Genomic DNA, 18,396 nt, shown 5'->3' on the forward strand with positions numbered 1-18,396 from the left:
TAGAAAGAAATTTAATTTCTGTGGTGAGGATGCACTGCTTTCACATTCAAGTGTTGCAGCTGTGTGGTTTAATTTTGGATGCCGTGAACTGCCAACACTGTGCTCCCAATCCACAGTTTGTCTGTTTGGAAGGGGTTGGTATAACGGTCAAGATTCCCGCACACAAACACTCTTGCTGATGTCATCTCTGAAGTCATGACTCTAATCTGAACATGATGTCTGACCTTCCAGGAGCTAACAAGCTTTTTTTTTGTGTGCTTTTATAAAATTATTTTTTTAGACAGTAAATTGATGTTTAATGGAATCAAAATGCGTCTTGTCGTCTTTTTCAGGTTTCCAAGACTGTCCGATGCTCCCTATGCAGCAACACATGAAATGAATAAAGCACCACAGCCTCTAACAGGACCCCCAACCGCCCCTCACCCTGCCCCATCTCCTGGACTCTCACAGGTAACCGCTGCTACACGCACGCACACACACACACACACACACACACACACACACACAGCCTCCAATAGGACCCCCAACAGCCTCTTCTCCTGGACTCTCACAGGTAACCGCTGCTACACACACACACACACACACACACACACACACACACAGCCTGTAACAGGACCCCCAACAGCCTCTTCTGGACTAATCGCAGGTAACCCCTGCTCCACACACACACCTGCACACCTCATGTTCTTACAGGACTGTGAATCACTCTTCTGCTCTGCTTGGCTCCTGTTCACCTGTCGCTGTGCGTCTCCCTCAACGATTTTTACTTCAATCATCGAAGCCACCTAGAAAGTTTCACGAACACAATGTCGGCCCCATTCTGAACTAGGCCCCTGTATGAAGGTGATGATTTGGAAACGTTGTACTTGTTTTAACCCCCACCCCCACCTCCCTCACATGTTGGGTTTTGCTATTTCTTGCTTCCTGGTCGTTGAGTGAGATGTGCTCCGGGGATGTGCATGTTTCTGATGATTCGGTTGTCTTCTCTTTGTAGCCCACGTTTCCACCTGGTCAGCCAGCCCCCGTAGTCTTCGCCACCCCACAGCCGCCACAAATGAACACGCCGCCACAGCCTCGGCAGGTATGGAGCAGCACCAGGGTCTTACCGGGCCACTTTGTCTTTGTAGCAACAAACTTTCCAGGGAGGGGGTAAGAGGCAAATGCAGCGTACTTACAATGGGGCCAGATTACACCCTTGCTTTTTCCCTACTGGAGTTTTGTATACTGTCGTCAACTATTTAATGTCTTTTTAAGAACTTTACTTGTAATGCACAAGTATTCAAGCTAGATGCTTTGAGAAAACTGTTAATCTATTGTGTGAAACTGACATCCGGTAACTTGCCCTGTAGTTTGGAAACCCCTGAGTGTCTCACGCTGGTAAGAGCTTCAGATTTTGGCTTGTGGCTTGTTCAGTTGGTCCACTGTGTCCTCTGAATCCTCCCTGGAGAGCTGTGTATGTTGTAAGAATAACTGCAGTTGGTGTGCAGTCTCCGTTCTCTGTCTTGTGCTTCCGCTGTTGTGTATTGGTGGTTTTAACAGGTTTGTTTAACCCTCTCTGTTTCTGACTGTTTCTCTCGCTGTCCCTCTAGTTTGCAGCAGTTCCTCGTGCTTTACACCAGCAGGTACTAACATTAATCCGGGGGTGGTGGGGTGGGGGGCGGGGCAACAAATTTTTCTCCTGCTTATCATCTTCACAAAATTATCCGGCAACTTTCTGATCACTATTTTATTAAACGTTTTGAAAATGCTACGTGTTCAAACCCTAACTGTTTTACTTAAACTGCTGGTCACTCTGGAAACAAATGCATTCAGAGTCTTGCAGCCCCCTGCCAGCAGTACAACAAATCCTGAGATTGTCAGTGAAAGCACCTCAAGGGGGTTGCACCTGCCCAGTGAATCTTAGGGATGAGAGGTGTACAGTTTTCACACACTGATCACCACACTGCACTGATGAAGACGTTCTAAGAAACATTTCTCTGTTTGTTCACTTGGACTGCAGTGTAACCTCTTATTTAACTGCTTCAAGTCTGTTTTCTGTGAGTGCTGAATATCTCTGGCTTGGTCAGATCTTTTAAGATTTATTACATTTTTCATGTCTGCCTGAGTTTGTTTTTTCCTTTTAGAAATGCTAGGTTTCTCATGCATGTAGATAACAGCTTTGCATTGTCGGACTACATGAAATACTTCCATGTCAGGGATCAGAGAGAACATATGGAAAGAGTTAAGAGTTGAAAAGCAAAGCCTGAGGTGCTGGATCCAGTGGAGAGTTCTGCAGGACAGAGCGCACTGTACCCTTTTCTCCTCTGTAAAGAGATATTCGAAATGAGGGCAGGCTGTATATCGTCCTAATAACAATTTTGCTACGATAAAGTGAAGGCGTGCACATTAGCCAAACTAGTTAATTTATACTGATTTTCATGTCTTTCCTCTTTACTCTTCTTCTTATTGTACTGTAAATACAAACTGATAGTGGAACTGTAGCGATTTCATGTGCTTCGAAGGAGGTTAAACTAACACTAACAGAAGCATGTTTTGTTTTCCAGAAGCTTCAGTAGTTTTTCAGATTAGTTCGCAGTGGGGTACTATGATCCTCTTTGAAAAGGCTGTAGGCCTTTTCGTTTTCTGTATATTAAACTGTACTTCAGTTTTTGATGCTGTAGTGTTTTTTTAGGTGTCTGTCTGTACATTTAGAATGGGGCATTGTTCCCTGCATGTTGCATGTGCTAATATAAAACACCGGGCTGCTTTTGATGTGCTCTGATTGGTGATGGGTAATGTTCTTTCTCCTGCTTTCTCTCTTACTCTTCTCTCTCTCCTTCATTGCTTCCTCTTGTGTGTGCATGTACTGCTGAAGGGAGGATTCAGATCTCTGCAGGTAAATCACCTCTTACGTCTTTACCAGATTGACAGGTAGCTTTTACAGAGCCGCCACGGCTTCTGTACCTATAGACAGGACAAGGCTTCTCTGGCAGCCTGGCTGTCCATTAGAAAAGGGGTGCTGCTGGGACCTGTGTGTGTTATAACATCTTGGTTCCCACCAAATAGTTGTCATTAAGCAGAAGTTGCCAATAAGCAAAAAGCTCCCGTTTTTAAATATTTTTATATGGAACAATGATATGCACTGTAGTTGTACAAATATGGCACTGATATGTTTTAAATGTCAGTGTTAAGTTTACATGAGAAACAAAATACCCAAATATAGAACTGTTACTTTCACGTGTGTGTAAAACTAAAAAGGGGAGTAGGGTTGTACAAACAGTACTACACAACGATGTACTACAGTAGTCCTTACAATGAGTAAAGCAAACCTAAAACATATGTGTTGTACTTGCAATCTATTCTAAAGAACACTATTTTAAAAATAAGAAATTGTCCAACATTGTCTGCTTTTTACGATGTACTGCCTCCTGCTGTAAATCCATCTCAGTTTTGTGTGCAGCTTCGTAGCCAGTTTCAAAGCCATGATTCAGACATATTGTGTGGAAAATGTCCACAGCACGTTACTGTTCTTTTAGTGAAGGCTGTTTGGATTCTTCATCTGATGCAGTATCCTGTGGCTGTTCAACCTGTGGGTGCTTAGCAGCTCTGACTGCCTCAAGAGGTGCATCAGTGTGATCACCTGCTGCAACCATAACTCGGTCCGCCAGAAATACGTGAATCATAAAGTATACGTATAAATCATGCAAGTGTGCTCTGTAGCATGGGCACCTAGTAATAGTGTCAATAAGCGGCGTGCAGTTGCTAATATCAGAATTCCATTAACATTAAAGTCTATGGGACGGAATTGGTTCCTGGGAAAGTGTTGTTAATAACCTAAAGTTGTCTAGCAGGGTTGCTAATAACTGACACATATATAATATATATATAGTGTGTGTAAAAATATGATGCATTCTAAAAATAAAAAAAATCCGTAGGGATTGTTGAGACATGGACTCGTTCCAGTCTTTCTTTGTTCCTCTCTGAAATGCTGACACACACATCACTGTAAGCAGTCGCTACAGTAGTAAATGCAAGCCCTTTATCTGATTGGTTCCTGAATTGTAGCCTAGTTCAGTGGTGGTGAACAAAAGCGTCTTGCAGCACGGCCTCTTCAGGGTCAGGATTAATGCAGAGTATCACAAGGCACTGAGCGCACCATCGCTGGAGAGCAGCCCCCATGACTGAGCCTGTGTGGCTGCGCGGTCAGGCTTGCTAACTCTGCACCTCTTGCCCATGCAGCTGGGCTCTGTGGCCTGTCTGCTCTCTGCACTCAGTTCTGCAGTGCTCTGTGTGTGCTCTTCGTGCTACCTAACTCCCTGCTTGTCTCGCCCCCCTCTCGCAGCAGTACTATGCGAACAGGCCGCAGCCGCCGAGCAGCACTAGCAGAGTGCAGGCCAGCACTGCGCCCCGGCCCGTGGCCCCCACACATGTCTACCAGCCCAGCTCCCAGATGATGATGATCCCGCAGCAGCTCCCCTTCCCTGCCTCACAGGGCCCCTATTACATCCAAGGAGGACAGGTAAAGCTGGGGGGGGGGGGGTAAAATCTATATATGCAGTACAAGAATCTAGACACAAGAGGGGGCTGTTTTTTTTTTTTTTGTCTAGACTGTTCAGAGATCCCAGTGATTCAGCATTCACAATGTGGCTTGAACCCGTTCCATACACTCGCAGCTCATCACTTACTATTCCTGGGTGAAGGCAAAGTCATGCAAAATGCCATCTGGTTAACCCTGGCCTGTCTTATGTCGGACTGGTGGGTGTAAGGGTTGGGCAGTTAAATGTATTCCTGTTTTAGGAATGACTAGTCCTCCTCAAACCTAGTTGGGATTTTAAGTGCACTACAAAAGTGCTACTTAAGCGCAATGCTTTTGTCCATTTTGCTGATGCTAGCTTCCTTTCAGTAGACCCTTTGTATTGTACCACAATGCAGCCTGCCATAGAGCGGACCTGTCTAGGGGCTTCTCTTCCGGGTTCTCATTCTTATACTGGCTCTCCTATTTCATTTTAAATGCAACCCATTTAAACCAGCAGAATGCATATACTGTGACACAAACACTACTGTATACTGCAGCCAGTCAGTCACACTACTAGTGCCACTGTAACTTTCTGTTATTCACTGGTGTGATCTGCCAGTGCTTGTGAAGGGTGCTGGGGTGATGGTCTTGGGTTTTTTTATTCTTGGCGCAGGTGACCGCATTGCCAACATTGGTGCCCCTTGCCCTGGAGGCTTTTGACTAAAGGGATGAACAGTAGCGGAGTAGCCTTGCTAGGTCTGCAACGAAGGGTACATTTTGACCTTCGAGGGTTCGATACACATTACTGAAGGAAGGTTTGAACCTTCGATGGTACTAATTTGCATAATTTACTGGTGATGTCACCATAGCTACTTGTTTATGTTTGATTCAAAATCCTATTTTACAGGTAAACCATATCAGTGGAATAAAACATTCATATTTTAGTAGTCACATTTTACTACTGCTAAAAATAGCCATAATTAACATGAACTTCCGATTGTAAAGTGACCCAAGGGATTGGATGTACCTCCATGATGCATTCAACACATTACACAGTTTGCATTCAACTTTTTTTTTTTTTTTTTTTTGGTCGTCTGGGCTTTTAACAAAAAAAAAATAAATCCCAAACAGCAGAGGTGGATTCAAGACATTTCTTTCACTACAGCTTATGCTATACAGCGCATTCCTGTCGATGGTGAATGAAAAAATCTTCCACTGGTTAACATGAGCTGGAGGGGGGTGGGGTGGATGGTGCTCAGTTTTTTTTTAAATTCAAATTTAGTGTTCGTTTAAGTAATATGCATTAGACAAAAAGATCGAATTGTGCATGCAAGTGACATTTTAATGTGATATTCACACATTGTCAAACAGGAAGGAAAAAAAAAGTGCGTGAATGGCATCTGATGAACCTGCAAAGGTTTAAAACAGTCTTTGAATTCCTGGCTAGCAAATTAACCTTCTAATACAGCCCTAAGCCTTGCTGATCGCTGCTACCTCTAAACCAGTCAGCAGGGAGACTAGAAAGGCTTCATGTCCTACTGGTGATCTGGTTCAGGGAATGATGATATTCTTGTAAAACGGATCTCCTGTGCAACTGTGTTCCTTCTCTGCTTGTCTCTACAGTACCGAAATACATACGTAGCGCCGACCCAACAGTATCCTGTTCCCACCGGGACCCCCAGCTTTTACCCAGGAACCAGCCCTGCAGAATATGGTACTTACGGTAAGAGGGTCGCCACGCCTCAAAAGAGGTTTAGAGTTGAAAGGTTCAGAGCTGACTGTGTATGTGAAAGTAAAGCCTCGCTGTATTGTTGTGTATTGCGTTCTTCATGGCCCAACATCATGAGAGAGAGAGAGAGCAAGTTTTAATATTTGTGTTTGTATTTAAAACAAACACGTTTTTGGCTTGTATAGTAACCCAGGGACTTGCCAGTTCTCACCCCTTCAGTGGTCAGGTTTCCTTGCTAGTGCACACCCTCATCCTGCTTCTGCTCACCTCTTACCTAGCGCAGGTCTTAGTAAGCTGAGGCATGTAGCTGGCTTTCAATTCTTTGATTGGGGGGGAAGGAATATTGGAACATGTCATCTTTTTTTTTTTTCTGCCTCTGGTTTCTCCCTAGCAATACGGTCGGCTTGCAGTTAATACCAGGCTAGAGTACAATGAACCCCAAAGCACTCCAGCTGACTTAAACATGACAGATTACCCTGCGATACTGTTCTGGGTCTAAAGGTTAACCTTGAGAAGCAAAAGTGAAATCCTTTTGAAATCCAGCCTTCAAGAATCTATTTGAAGGTAATAAAGCAATACATATGCCTGATTCCACACCTTCTGGGGTCTGGCTGGCAGTTTTCCTTGACATGTGTGTGATATGCTCACACCTCTTTTTAACCCTGTTGCATCAGGGTGTGTAAGTCTAGCTGCCTTGTGCACATTTAAAGACTGTATTGCTGGAGGGGAGATGGGATGATGGCACTGTAAAGTTAACTTGACCGGAATCACAGGTGAAGTTTCCTCAATGATTGTACAGTGTGTGTGTTTTTTTAAAGGGGTTGTAAGTTTTCTTGTTGGAACTCTCTGATAAATAACTTCAGTTCTCAAATGGGACTAGGCTTTACTTTGTGGTGTTGGGAGAGGTATTTTTTTTTTTTTCAGTTCTGTATACAGTATTAAAAATGCAAGACTTGTGTAGTGTGGTATACAGTAAAGTGAATACTGACTTGGACAGCACAGGCATGTGAAGGTGTCTGAACTGCACAGAACACACAATTTAAACAAGTCAGAGGCGCAGTAAGTGACACATTCTTGTAGAGTGCTGTGCTTCTCAGGACCCGCAGTACAGGCTGGTTAAAGCAGCTCTGAGGAGGTTGATCAGGACCCGCAGTACAGGCAGGGTAAAGCAGCTCTGAGGTGCTTCATCAGAACCGGCAGTACAAGCCAGTGAAAGCAGCTCTGAGGAGCTTGGTCAGGACCTGCAGTACAGGCTGGTTAAAGCAGCTCTGAGGAGGTTGATCAGGACCCTCAGTACAGGCTGGGTAAAGCAGCTCTGAGGAGCTTGGTCAGGACCCGCAGTACAGGCTGGTTAAAGCAGCTCTGAGGAGGTTGATCAGGACCCACAGTACAGGCTGGGTAAAGCAGCTCTGAGGAGTTTGATCAGGACCTGCAGTACAGGCTGGGTAAAGCAGCTCTGAGGAGCTTGATCAGGACCCGCAGTACAGGCTGGGTAAAGCAGCTCTGAGGAGCTTGGTCAGGACCCACAGTACAGGCTGGGTAAAGCAGCTCTGAGGAGCTTGGTCAGGACCCACAGTACAGGCTGGGTAAAGCAGCTCTGAGGAGCTTGGTCAGGACCCACAGTACAGGCTGGGTAAAGCAGCTCTGAGTAGCTTGGTCAGGACCCACAGTACAGGCTGGGTAAAGCAGCTCTGAGTAGCTTGGTCAGGACCCACAGTACAGGCTGGGCAAAGCAGCTCTGAGGAGCTTGGTCAGGACCTGCAGTAGAGGCTGGTTAAAGCAGTCTCACTTCAAAACCTGGTAAGGAGTTGCATCAAAAAGTTTCATTCTTTAGCTGTTCACCAGAGTTTGATTGGTGTAGATTGTGATGGAAAGGGTTTCTTTCTCTCTCAGTGTTTGTGCTGGATGTGGCATCACAGCGTTGCTTGTGAGCTGGAACAGTTGGCATTCCTGAGCTGGAGGCTGTGTTGGATTTGAAGAGACTAGTCTGGGACTGGAGCAGAGGGCAAGCTGTATCCCTCCCTCCTCTGTCTGTCTCTCACTCACACAGTTCAGGATCCAATACCAGCTCTGCCAGAGTTACAATCCTGATGGTGATTCACATGTTAAGGGTAAGTTTATAGTTGAGTTATTCAGGACATCCTTTTGTAAGGGTCCTGCCTTGACAGGTTTGATTGTTTTTAGATGAGGGTGTTGCGATTCACTGTGTAGTTGCTGTGACAGTTTAAGAATGTTTCTCTGTACTGTACAGACACCTTGGTTGTGTTTTGCAGTCTGTTTTCTTATTTGGTATGGGTTGTCATTACAGTAATACATTGAGGAAAATTATAAAGTGCTCTGTTCTTTGATTAGATTGACATTTAACACATCTTCTCAAACTTTAATTTCTGTGTGGTTCTGGCAGTCATGAGGTCAAATGCAGTCGGGTCAGCTGATGGACATCTCTTTCTGTAAGCACATCCATCCTATTAAACACCAGTCATGCTGAATTTTAGAAATACCAGAAAACTTAAATTCAGTGACAAGTGTTATTTCTTTCTTTAAACCCTCAAGACAAGCTGCTGGAGTACCTCAGAAACACTGTCTTTTTCAGAGAAATACATCGTGCTGCAGTCTTTTACATATGCAACAAGGACCTGGGTAGGAGGTGACTTTTTTGTTTCTGGGCTACACAAGTTACCTCCCCCTCAGATTATGAAAGTCTTGTCCATAGGGTAATAGTCCAGTCCAAACAGGAATACTAGGTTTTATTGCAGCATTAGTCTCTACCCCAGTGTGCTGTTAGACAAGCTAGACTTTAACCCGGTTGGAGTTGTGAGCAACCTCCTTCCCGCCCCCATCCCCTCCTGCAGTTAGCGCTCTCTGCTTGTACCAATAACTATCAGTAGGTTTCATTGTATTTTTTGATTACTTCACGACAGTGTGAATTCTTTGCACAAAGATAATTCTTTGCAGTGTTCTGAACTGTGTTAAGACTTAACATGGCAAAGTCTGTATGGCAAGGTTTCCCATAATAGATGCTAGTGGAAAGGCTTGTAAATCTGTGTAAAGAAAGTTTAAATACAGGAGCCTTGATTTTAGTGTCTCTCTCTCTTACGCAATTTTTCTGGCGTTCTTGCTTGCTGCTTGATTACATGCTTGAGAGTTATGACTGTATTTAGGCTGTGATCTTCCAAGTCAGCAATGCACACAGTAATGTGAGTCAGTTGAAATGCATGTCTCGGCAGCCATTGCTGAGTGAGCTTCGACTCAGGAGAAAATGCGCAATCTGCAGGAAATGCACAAATCCACCTGCTACTGAATGTGAAGGGACGGGCTCTGAAGAGGGACGGAGATTTCTAGAAGGTATCTTTTAACTGTTGAATCTGAGGCTCTTACCATCTAGTAAAAAATGTGTACTGATGTAAAAAGGAACAGCGCTTGCCTTGTGATCTTGGAACACCTCTTCAGAGAGAGAGATTGGTTAGTGTTGTGTTAGCGGTCCTGTATTCTGGTACGTGTTTGCAGATGGCAGTGTGTGTCTGTTTTGAAACTCATCTGTGTTGTCTTGCTTTCTCAGCCCCTTTCTGAGTGATGCCTCTTCAAAGGCCTTGCTGCCAGAGCTCCTCACTCAGGCTGGTCCTGCTGTGGAGATCGGCTGACCTCTTTCTTTTTAACCTTAGTGGTCCATTTATTCAGCGCTCGTCAGGCACGTCAGGTCAAATTTATTTTCACTGACGCTGTTTATTTTACATGCACAGTTTATAATATTTTTTTTCGGAGTAAAACAGGTTCGGAAGACATTGAATCGCAAAAAAACTCAGTACTGTATCTACAGCCAAGCCCCGTCCCTTGTTCGCTGTATTTTTGACATACCTCTTTATAGACGTGAATACTGGTAAATCCTCTCCTGATCACTCGTTTTATCACCGAACTCCTCAATAATACAATCCAAGTCATTATTTTATTAAACATCTCAAAAGCTCTGCAAATGTCTGTGATATTCTTTGAGTGCTGGATGCAGAAGCAGCTACCTCCTTTCTTATGTCCGTATTATCTCTGTAATGCAAGGCTATGAGAAACGCTCTTTTTTCGGCCATTGAATGATTCTCTGCTTTTTCCGGAGAACAAATGTCTAGAGACCTGTGCTTATACGTCCTTTTGATGTTGGACAGGGTCCGACATTGGACTGGAAAGGGAAGATAGTAATGTCGGACCTCGCCCCACATAGCACCGCAAAGGGTTAAGGGTATTATTACACTCCTGTACCTGCTTGAGATAATCTAGTTACATTTTCAGTTTTTTTTAATTATGAAGGTATAAATGCACAGATATTTGTAGTTGCTGGTACCTGATGCCCCAGTACTGCAGCCTGACTATTGTGTGTGCCTCCTGTCCTGGAGCGTCCCATCCTAATTGGCAGTGTCCATTGCTGTTGAGAGCAGTATCCTTTGCTCTTGAGAGCAGTGTCCAGGCAGTATCCATTGCTGTTGAGAGTATTGTCCAGGCAGTATCTTAGTGACTGTACTATTGATTTATGGATAGAACACCTACATCATGATCTGTGCATCCTGTAAGGGCTTGCTTACACAGTGGATCGGAGTCTGATTTTAAAATCACTTGCTGTATAGTGGAACGGAGCAAAAACATTTATTTTATTTAGATTCACTTTGACCTTTTCTTTTTGTAATATGCATGATGAATATTTGGTTATGGAAGTGTGTGTAACACACACAAATTATTTAGGTGGACCTTTTCATGAAATTGGATTTGGCAATAGCCTGGTCAGTAACTAGTGTTCCCTTTCTAACCCTCCCATGTGTGTTTTTTTTCTCTCCTCCTTTCTCTCTCTAGCTGGCGCCTATTACCCAGCGCAGGGTGTGCAGCAGTACCCCCCCGCCGTCCCCACTCCTACCGTTATGATGAACCCTGCTCAGCAAATACCTCAGAAAAGAGAGCGCAAGCAGGTACTGCAAACAAAGGTCTGGCTGCACTGTTTCTTCTGGGTTTGTACTAACCAGCTCACATACACACACACGCCTGACTTCCAGGCTGTTTGTGTGAGACGGGTGGGAGGGTTTGGGGACTGTTGTATCAACCAAGGCCTGGGGCTCAAACCCACTTAAATTCAGGGCCTAGTTGCGCTGCCCCTTTTGTGTATTGATTTTAGACAAGTCATTTTTTTCATTTATTTTTTTTAACCCTAGCGGTCCATTTATTCAGCGGCTGTCAGGCATGTCAGGTGTAATTTTATTTTCACACGCGCTGTTTTAAAAGTGTTTTTTTCACAGTAAAACAGGTTTAAAAGGCACTACATATCAACAGTACACTCTGTACTGCATCTCTAGCCAAGCCCCACCCCTTGTTTGCTGTATTTCACATACCTCTTCATAGTAGTGCATACTGATAAATCCTCTCCTGATCACTCTTTTTATCACCAACCTCCTCAATAATGTGATCGTTTTTATGACTGTAACATCTCAAAAAGCTCTGCAAATGTCTGTGATATTCTTTGAGCGCTGGATGTGGAAACAGCTATCTTGTTTGTTTATGTCTGTGTTAGGTAGGTGGTGCAGGGCCTCTGTATTGCTCAGATCCGCCACGTCTTTTCTTTTTTTCCCCCCTCTGGCTTCTCTCAGCTCCTGTCGTTCTCACTTGGCCATCAAAAGGTTTTCTTTAGTTTTTTTTTTTTTTCCTCCAGAAAAAGCCATTAGACCTGTGCTTGATGTCTTTTTGATGTCGGACAGGGTCCTACATCGGACTGAAAAGGAAAAATTGTAATGTTGGATCCCATCTGACAAGACTGCAAAGCGTTAAACTTGTGTGGGATAGACCTGTTCTATAAAAGAAGCTTGAAACCTGTCAATAGACTGATTCCATACTAACTGCATGCTGTAGAGGGTATCATATTCAGACAATGTGTTGATTTAATCTTGATCCCACATGTACTGCAGATAGCGACCTGTACACTAGATTGGAAACATGTTTGTGTGCATGCTGCTGCCTTTCCTGCCTTCCACAGGTGTTTTTGGGTGATTTCATTTGCTTATCTTTTTTCACTGGGTCTGTCCTGAGCAGGGCCCATACTGCCTGCCCCTCAATCTCAACTCCCTCTTTCACTGCTCTGAACAGCTCTGTCTTTCACAGTCTTGCTAATTGTCCTTCATTCTTTCCCCTGTGACACTTCAGCTAAGCATGCCGTCTCACTGTTAGGGTCCTGACACAAGCTCAGCAGCTCTGATTCCAGTGGCTAACCATTCTCTCTCTCTCTCTCTCTCTCTCTCTTGAGCCCTTTAGGCTGGTGGTTAAGAGACATCTGGAATGCACGATTTATTATAGCATGTAAACATGTTCTGTATTGTATGCACTAAACTCTAGCCCTCCAGCTCCAGGGTTTATAGTCTAGTAACTAATTGGTTGTTGTACAGTGTATTGTTTGTCTTTGCTCTGGAAGAATAGGATTCTGTCCCTTTCACCCGTGGATGATATATATTTTTTTTACAACAAACCCCTACACTTGCACGCCGCTGGGTTTGGTTCATCTTACACTTGGGGGCATTTGCAGAAGTGAACCTTTGTGAAAAAGCTTTGTGTTTTATGTCCTCATTCAATTGAGTATTTCTGGAGAGATTTCTTAATTTGTGCAATAGCTCAGAGACCAGACCTTCTGTAAATGAAGAGTCCGGGGTGGACTGTGTCTTTCCATTTTAAAATAGTTCTACATGTACAAGTACTGGATTGTGTAACCGTTCACAGTTAACTAATACAGTTTAGAGACTTGTCTGGTGGAGCTGATGCATTTTATTGGCAGTATGAATCACTTAATGGCAAGCAGGACTTTTTTTTTTTTGTTTGCTTGTGCTGGGCTGACTGCCAGTGAGCTGGGGAGTGAAGGAGAAAGAGAGACACACACAGACAGCCGCTGAAGGCTCCACGTGGGTCTGACTCTCGGCACTGCTGCTTTTGTACCGGAAGTACAAGAGAGAAGGCAGCATCTGCACAGCTGCCCAGGCAAAGAAACCTTGGAAGGAGGATTGCACTTCACGAGTTGGTTTTTATTTCATTCTTGGTGTACAGTGAGTCGTGTGTAGATTTGTTAGTTTAGGCTGCAAGCATTGAGTCTTGTGTCGCAGTGGAGATTCTTCTCCTGTTAAGGGCCTGTTTTCGCTGTTATTTGTACTGTAGAGTCCTGCTCTCATTTTGAAAGAGGTGGTTGCTGATTGTAGTTGTGAAGACTTGCCTTTTAGTTGAAACAGAATGCGAGACAGAAGTTTGAGGTTTATATACTCCAAGACTGTATCTGTAAACTTCTGCTCATGAAAAGCACGCGTGCAAGTTGTGCTCCTAGTTTTTTAAGATCCAATTTGTAATAGCATTTTCCTCCATGTACATGTGTAAGGCATAGTAGTTTGCTGTGACACTGGATGGGTGATTTGGAAGTGAGCGTGTGGTAGCATACAAAATGCTTGCTTGTGTCGCGTATGGAGGATAGTCTTGTAACGCGTCAGTCCAGACCCTTCACAGAGATAGGGCCCAGTATATAAAGACTTTGAGTGTAGCTCCCCAGTGACTGCTTTTCCAGATGGAAGGTTAGGGGAAGTTTGCTCCTCTTTCTCTTGAGCTCCACAGTGTAGTTGGATTTCTGCAACTATTCTGTTAATCTTCCTATCAGTAAGGTGGAGTATTATCTCCTTAACCCAGGTTTGACCCTCCTGGGCCTTTTGCCTGTCAAACATTTCTCACTTTATCTTGCCTTTCCTCTTCCATTTCTAAGGTTCTCTGGAACCGCCTCTTGCAGCTTGCATTATGTGTCGGGTTCAAGCGGCTTCTGTAATTTTTATAATGCTTGTTTGCAGTTTGACTCCTGTAGGAAGCTGACTTGAACGCAGGCTTGTAGGGTTTTGTTTGCGCAACCTTCTTTACTGATAATGTTAACTCTGGTCCTGCTACAGGTAACACTGGAGTGCTACTAATGTGCTTGATTTATTTCACATCCTATGTATTTACTGTTTCAGATATCACCAGCATTTCTCTAGGTTCTCCCCTGTATACCTCAAATACAGTGTGCATTTCTGTGAAGAAAGCAGTGTGTTCCCTACCCTGTGTGTTGCTCTTTTTACTAACACCCCTTTATAAACCCCTTGTTCATATACATACCTCCCTGGACTCGGAGACAGACCCAGTGCGCTCTGCTCTGCTCTACACTCAAGCCATTGATCCCAGTCTGGTACTGATGATGTGTTGTGTTGCTTTTGTATCCAGATTAGAATAAGAGACCCTAACCAAGGGGGTAGAGATATCACAGAGGAAATCATGTCTGGGGGCAGGACAGCCTCCACTCCCACCCCTCCACAGGTAAGAGAGCACACACTTGAGCAAGGTTTCCAGTTTGCAATTGAATACTCCCATGTAATGCTGACACAGCTTCCTAAAGCGGGTGTCCTTGACTAGAAGGAAAGGTCATGTGTTTCAGTAGTTCTGGTGGAGGAGGACTAATAGACACAGTTCTGAACATTGTGCTGCAGATTGACACTTTGCTTGCATACTGGTGGAGCAATCAAATCCTCACTGTGTGCAACAGTAGAATTGATTGCATTTCTATCATGTGTTTTTTTTGTTTAGTTCTCATTTCTGTACCCCAGTCTACAGGTCCAGCGGAAAGCAGCACAGCGCAAGCAAATGGAGAAAACCCACACCCTGTCACGGTGGTCATCAGACCAGGTCAGTGTTGAGCCAGAGGGCAAGGAGTGCTTGACTGGAAGAAACAATTGCTGAAGAGGTAGATAAGCCCCTAGTATGTAGTTAACTCTATTTTGTCCCTCTTTTTTAGATGACCGACAGAAGCCTGCTTCTGCTACAGTTAAGCTGACCCGGGAGCCAGATAAGACAGAGACCACACTTACAGCAGTATCTCCCCCTGCTGCTGAGACTGAAATGGACACTAAGCCAACCCCTTCTGAAAAAGGTGCAGAACCCGAAGGGGAGGCCCCAGCCAACACTACTACCACATCCCTGCCATCGGCCATCCTCCGTGACAGTGTGGAGACTCTGACAGCCCCCACCCCACCGCTCACGAACGCTGCACCCCGGGAGCAGGCAGCAGAGGAGGCTGTTGCTGTCCCCGCACTCCCTCCTGCAGCAGTGGAGCAGCCTGTCGCTGTGGAGGCACCCTTGCCAGTGGCAGCAGAGATAAGAACGGAGGAGCCTGCACCCAAGAGGGAGGAGGAGGTAGAGCAGGAGGTGGTGGTGTCACCGTTTGAGCAGGAGGTTGTTCTGGCTGTCGTCTCTGTGCCTGTCGAGGCCGGTATGCCTACGAAAGAGCTTCCGACTGAAACCAACGGCGTGAAGCCGGAGCCTGCCCCTGAGCTGGCCCCAACTCAGGAGCCCCTGCCCCCCGCGCAACCTCAGCCCTCGCCGGCACATGCCTCTTGCGAGGCCCCCCTGGAGTCTCCCATCGCCCAGCCGGAGGAACTCGACCTTCCCAACGGGTTGGCAGGCCTCAGCAAACAGGACCCAGAGCCATCCGAAGAGCAGCCCGAATCGGACGTCAGCCCCATCACAGAGCCAGAGGTGGCCAAGACACAGGAAGCCCCTGTCTCCGTGCCAGAACCCTGCCTGGCCCCTGTACCCACCACCACTACCCAGACCACTGTGGAGGAGGAGGAGGAGGAGGAGGAAGAGGAGGAAGAGACCAGCCTCACACAGAGCGAGCCTCAGCCAACCGCTGCCAGCGCTGTGCAGGGTGGAGAGAATGCTATGCAAGGTACTGGCTTTACAATGTAGCCTCTGACCGTCTCAGTCACTCTTCTTTTAGAGTTCAGTAACTGAGGTTTGTGAGGCTCCCATGCCTGATAGAAGGTTTGTGGTGGTGGTGGTGTTGTTGTTAGTAATAGGGCTGTGCATTTCAAATGAGAGCACAAGTACTCTTCCTTAAGCGGAGTACTGGAATGCTAGTCTGATGATGGGGCCTCCCTGCTGCAGCCAGCAGGTTAGCGAGGGCGAGTGATTGACATTCTCATCTAAATATAGGGCTGCCTGTTCGTAGCCTGAGCACTCTGACAACAAAATGTGATTTCAGAGGATTTGTGAAGCAGGTTATGTTTTGGCTGTGTTGAAGTTGCCTCATTGTAGCAGTTTGAGTGTGCCTGTTTTACGCCCCTGACACGTGTACCTGCCTGCTGACACTGCAGAGTACGTGTTACTACAGGCTTACTTAGGGCGTGGTGCTGTTAAGTTGAGCACAGTGTAACTGAACATAGTGATCAGTACTACTGAACCAGTCTGTGGGATAGTGCTGTCTCCCACAGCACATGTGATTATGGATTTTGGATAGAACACCATGTGGCTATTTTGCTGTTCCACCGGTTTAATTCAGCATGTCTGTTGTACAGCTCGTTTCCGCGGACAGTGCATAACCGCACTTCTGTGTGGCTCTGCATTCTGAGGTTTTAAAAGCTCAATTTCCATTTTACAAAGCAGGGACCAGTGCTACAGCACCTTCCGCTAGCAGTGCTTTGTCGTGGGCTCTGTGAATGCTGCTGCAGTTCGAGGCCCGTGTGCTGTGCTGCGTGGAGTCTGGCAGCAGCTCACACAGAATGCTTTGTGTTTCAGCTGCTGCTGTGTCGATACCAAAGAAAAAGAGGAAAATGAAGGATCTCAACAAAAAGGAGACGGTGGGAGACCTGTTGGATGCCTTCAAAGAGGTAGGTGCCTTTTAAATGATCCAGACCAGGGACGGAAATATGACTTGCATTGCAGAGCAGTTTCACCCATTCCAGGTTTTAGTACAAGCTTGATTAGCCTCAGTGTATAGATACCAAGCTTCAGGCATGTCTTGTTGAGCTCCTAGATAAACCAGGAAAGGATCAAACTGCTGTTCAGTGGCAGTCTTCTTGCGTCCCTTCAGAGATCCCAGAGGGTGGAGGAGGGATGTTCCTGCCTGAGCTCTGCAGTGAGAAGCCAGTTCCTGTTTCCTGTAATATGAGGAGAGCAAAACTTGTAGGGACTTTTCAATCCTAATTGAGAGCCCAAAATTGGTGTGAGATTTAAATTGGAGCATTGTTGAAACCAGTGAATTTCAGATCTGACAATCTGTGATTTTAAAATCAGTGATTCAATTCAAAATGAAGCGCAGTACAATTTCCCAGTATCTGGAATGGAAAGGTGTCTTATTGAGCACTGGGGATCACTGCTGGTAGTGGATGTGTGTACTGAACCCTGTCCTCCGTGCAGTCACAGGTCTCGGAGCCGGAGCAAGCCCAGCCAGCTGCTCCCATCTCAGCAGAGCCAGAGGCAGTGCGTCCCCCGGCCCCGGAGGAGACAGATGAGACCTGGGAGGAGAAGGAGGACAAGCTGGACACGGAGAACATTGAGCCGGACCAGCTGAAACCTGGAGACCTGAAATACAAGTACAAAGAAGGTAGGCCCCTCTGAGGAGGCCTTGCTGCAAACCCTCTCAGGGACCCCCTGATTGTGGAGGCTTTTTTTGAGAAGCTGTGCTGCAGGTCTGTGAGACTCTTGGCTTCTCTTTCTCAGAACAATGGAAACCCATCAACCCCGAGGAGAAGAAGCAATACGACCGGGAGTTTCTGCTGGGCTTCCAGTTCATCGTCGCCAGCATGCAGAAACCAGAGGGGCTGCCGCACATCAGTGATGTGGTGCTGGACAAGGTAACCAGCAGCTCCCCCTGCAGGGCTGGAATACTGCGTTGTTGTTGGACTGCCTCGTTTAGGATTCAATGTTTTGCATAATTCACTGTTAGGACCTGTAGATAGTATATATTTACACTTAACTTTGTGAAGACAGCACTGTATTGTATTTGCACATTATTGGCCAGTTTTCTTCTGTTACATTATTTAGGTCACATTTATTATTGTTGTTTTCAGCCAAATCTTTAACCTCTCAATTATAAAAGTAAGAAACACAGTCGTGTCTCCTATTTACCCCTTAGGGTTCCAGTTTAAGTGACACTAGTTCTATTCTCAATTAATGTTCTTACACCGCTCCCTGACTCCTGCAGGCTAACAAGAACCCCCTGCGGGCACTGGACCCCAGCCGGCTAACTAGTATGAACGCTGGACCGGACTTCACTCCCTCCTACGCCAATCTGGGCAGGCAGCCCATGGGAGGCAGGGGCCCGGTAAGTGCACCGAGGGCCGTTCCTCTTCACTGGGGTGTAAGAGGACAACAGTAC

The 18,396-nt window shown here is 45.7% G+C and overlaps 1 protein-coding gene across 16 annotated transcripts in view; it reads left to right on the forward strand.

The window, feature by feature from the left end:
• The window catches only part of LOC121323423 (eukaryotic translation initiation factor 4 gamma 1-like), a 43,414-nt gene that overhangs the window by 11,038 nt on the left and 13,980 nt on the right, over positions 1 to 18,396 (forward strand). For 7 of the 16 annotated variants that reach the window (XM_041264495.1, XM_041264498.1, XM_041264496.1 and 4 more), the window contains 14 exons: positions 333 to 450; positions 995 to 1,081; positions 1,590 to 1,622; positions 2,855 to 2,875; positions 4,322 to 4,498; positions 6,119 to 6,218; positions 11,058 to 11,185; positions 14,466 to 14,558; positions 14,846 to 14,924; positions 15,034 to 15,966; positions 16,815 to 16,906; positions 17,436 to 17,622; positions 17,739 to 17,872; positions 18,223 to 18,342. In XM_041264495.1, the coding sequence (XP_041120429.1) occupies positions 376 to 450; positions 995 to 1,081; positions 1,590 to 1,622; positions 2,855 to 2,875; positions 4,322 to 4,498; positions 6,119 to 6,218; positions 11,058 to 11,185; positions 14,466 to 14,558; positions 14,846 to 14,924; positions 15,034 to 15,966; positions 16,815 to 16,906; positions 17,436 to 17,622; positions 17,739 to 17,872; positions 18,223 to 18,342 (2,259 nt within the window). In that variant the 5' untranslated portion in view covers positions 333 to 375. Of the gene's footprint in view, positions 1 to 332; positions 451 to 994; positions 1,082 to 1,589; positions 1,623 to 2,854; positions 2,876 to 4,321; positions 4,499 to 6,118; positions 6,219 to 8,142; positions 8,336 to 11,057; positions 11,186 to 14,465; positions 14,559 to 14,845; positions 14,925 to 15,033; positions 15,967 to 16,814; positions 16,907 to 17,435; positions 17,623 to 17,738; positions 17,873 to 18,222; positions 18,343 to 18,396 lie in introns of those variants that run through there. The other 9 variants (XM_041264487.1, XM_041264485.1, XM_041264488.1 and 6 more) reach the window with 9 other exon arrangements.

Source organism: Polyodon spathula, chromosome 11 (genome assembly GCF_017654505.1).
Source record: "Polyodon spathula isolate WHYD16114869_AA chromosome 11, ASM1765450v1, whole genome shotgun sequence".
Taxonomy (NCBI): domain Eukaryota; kingdom Metazoa; phylum Chordata; class Actinopteri; order Acipenseriformes; family Polyodontidae; genus Polyodon; species Polyodon spathula.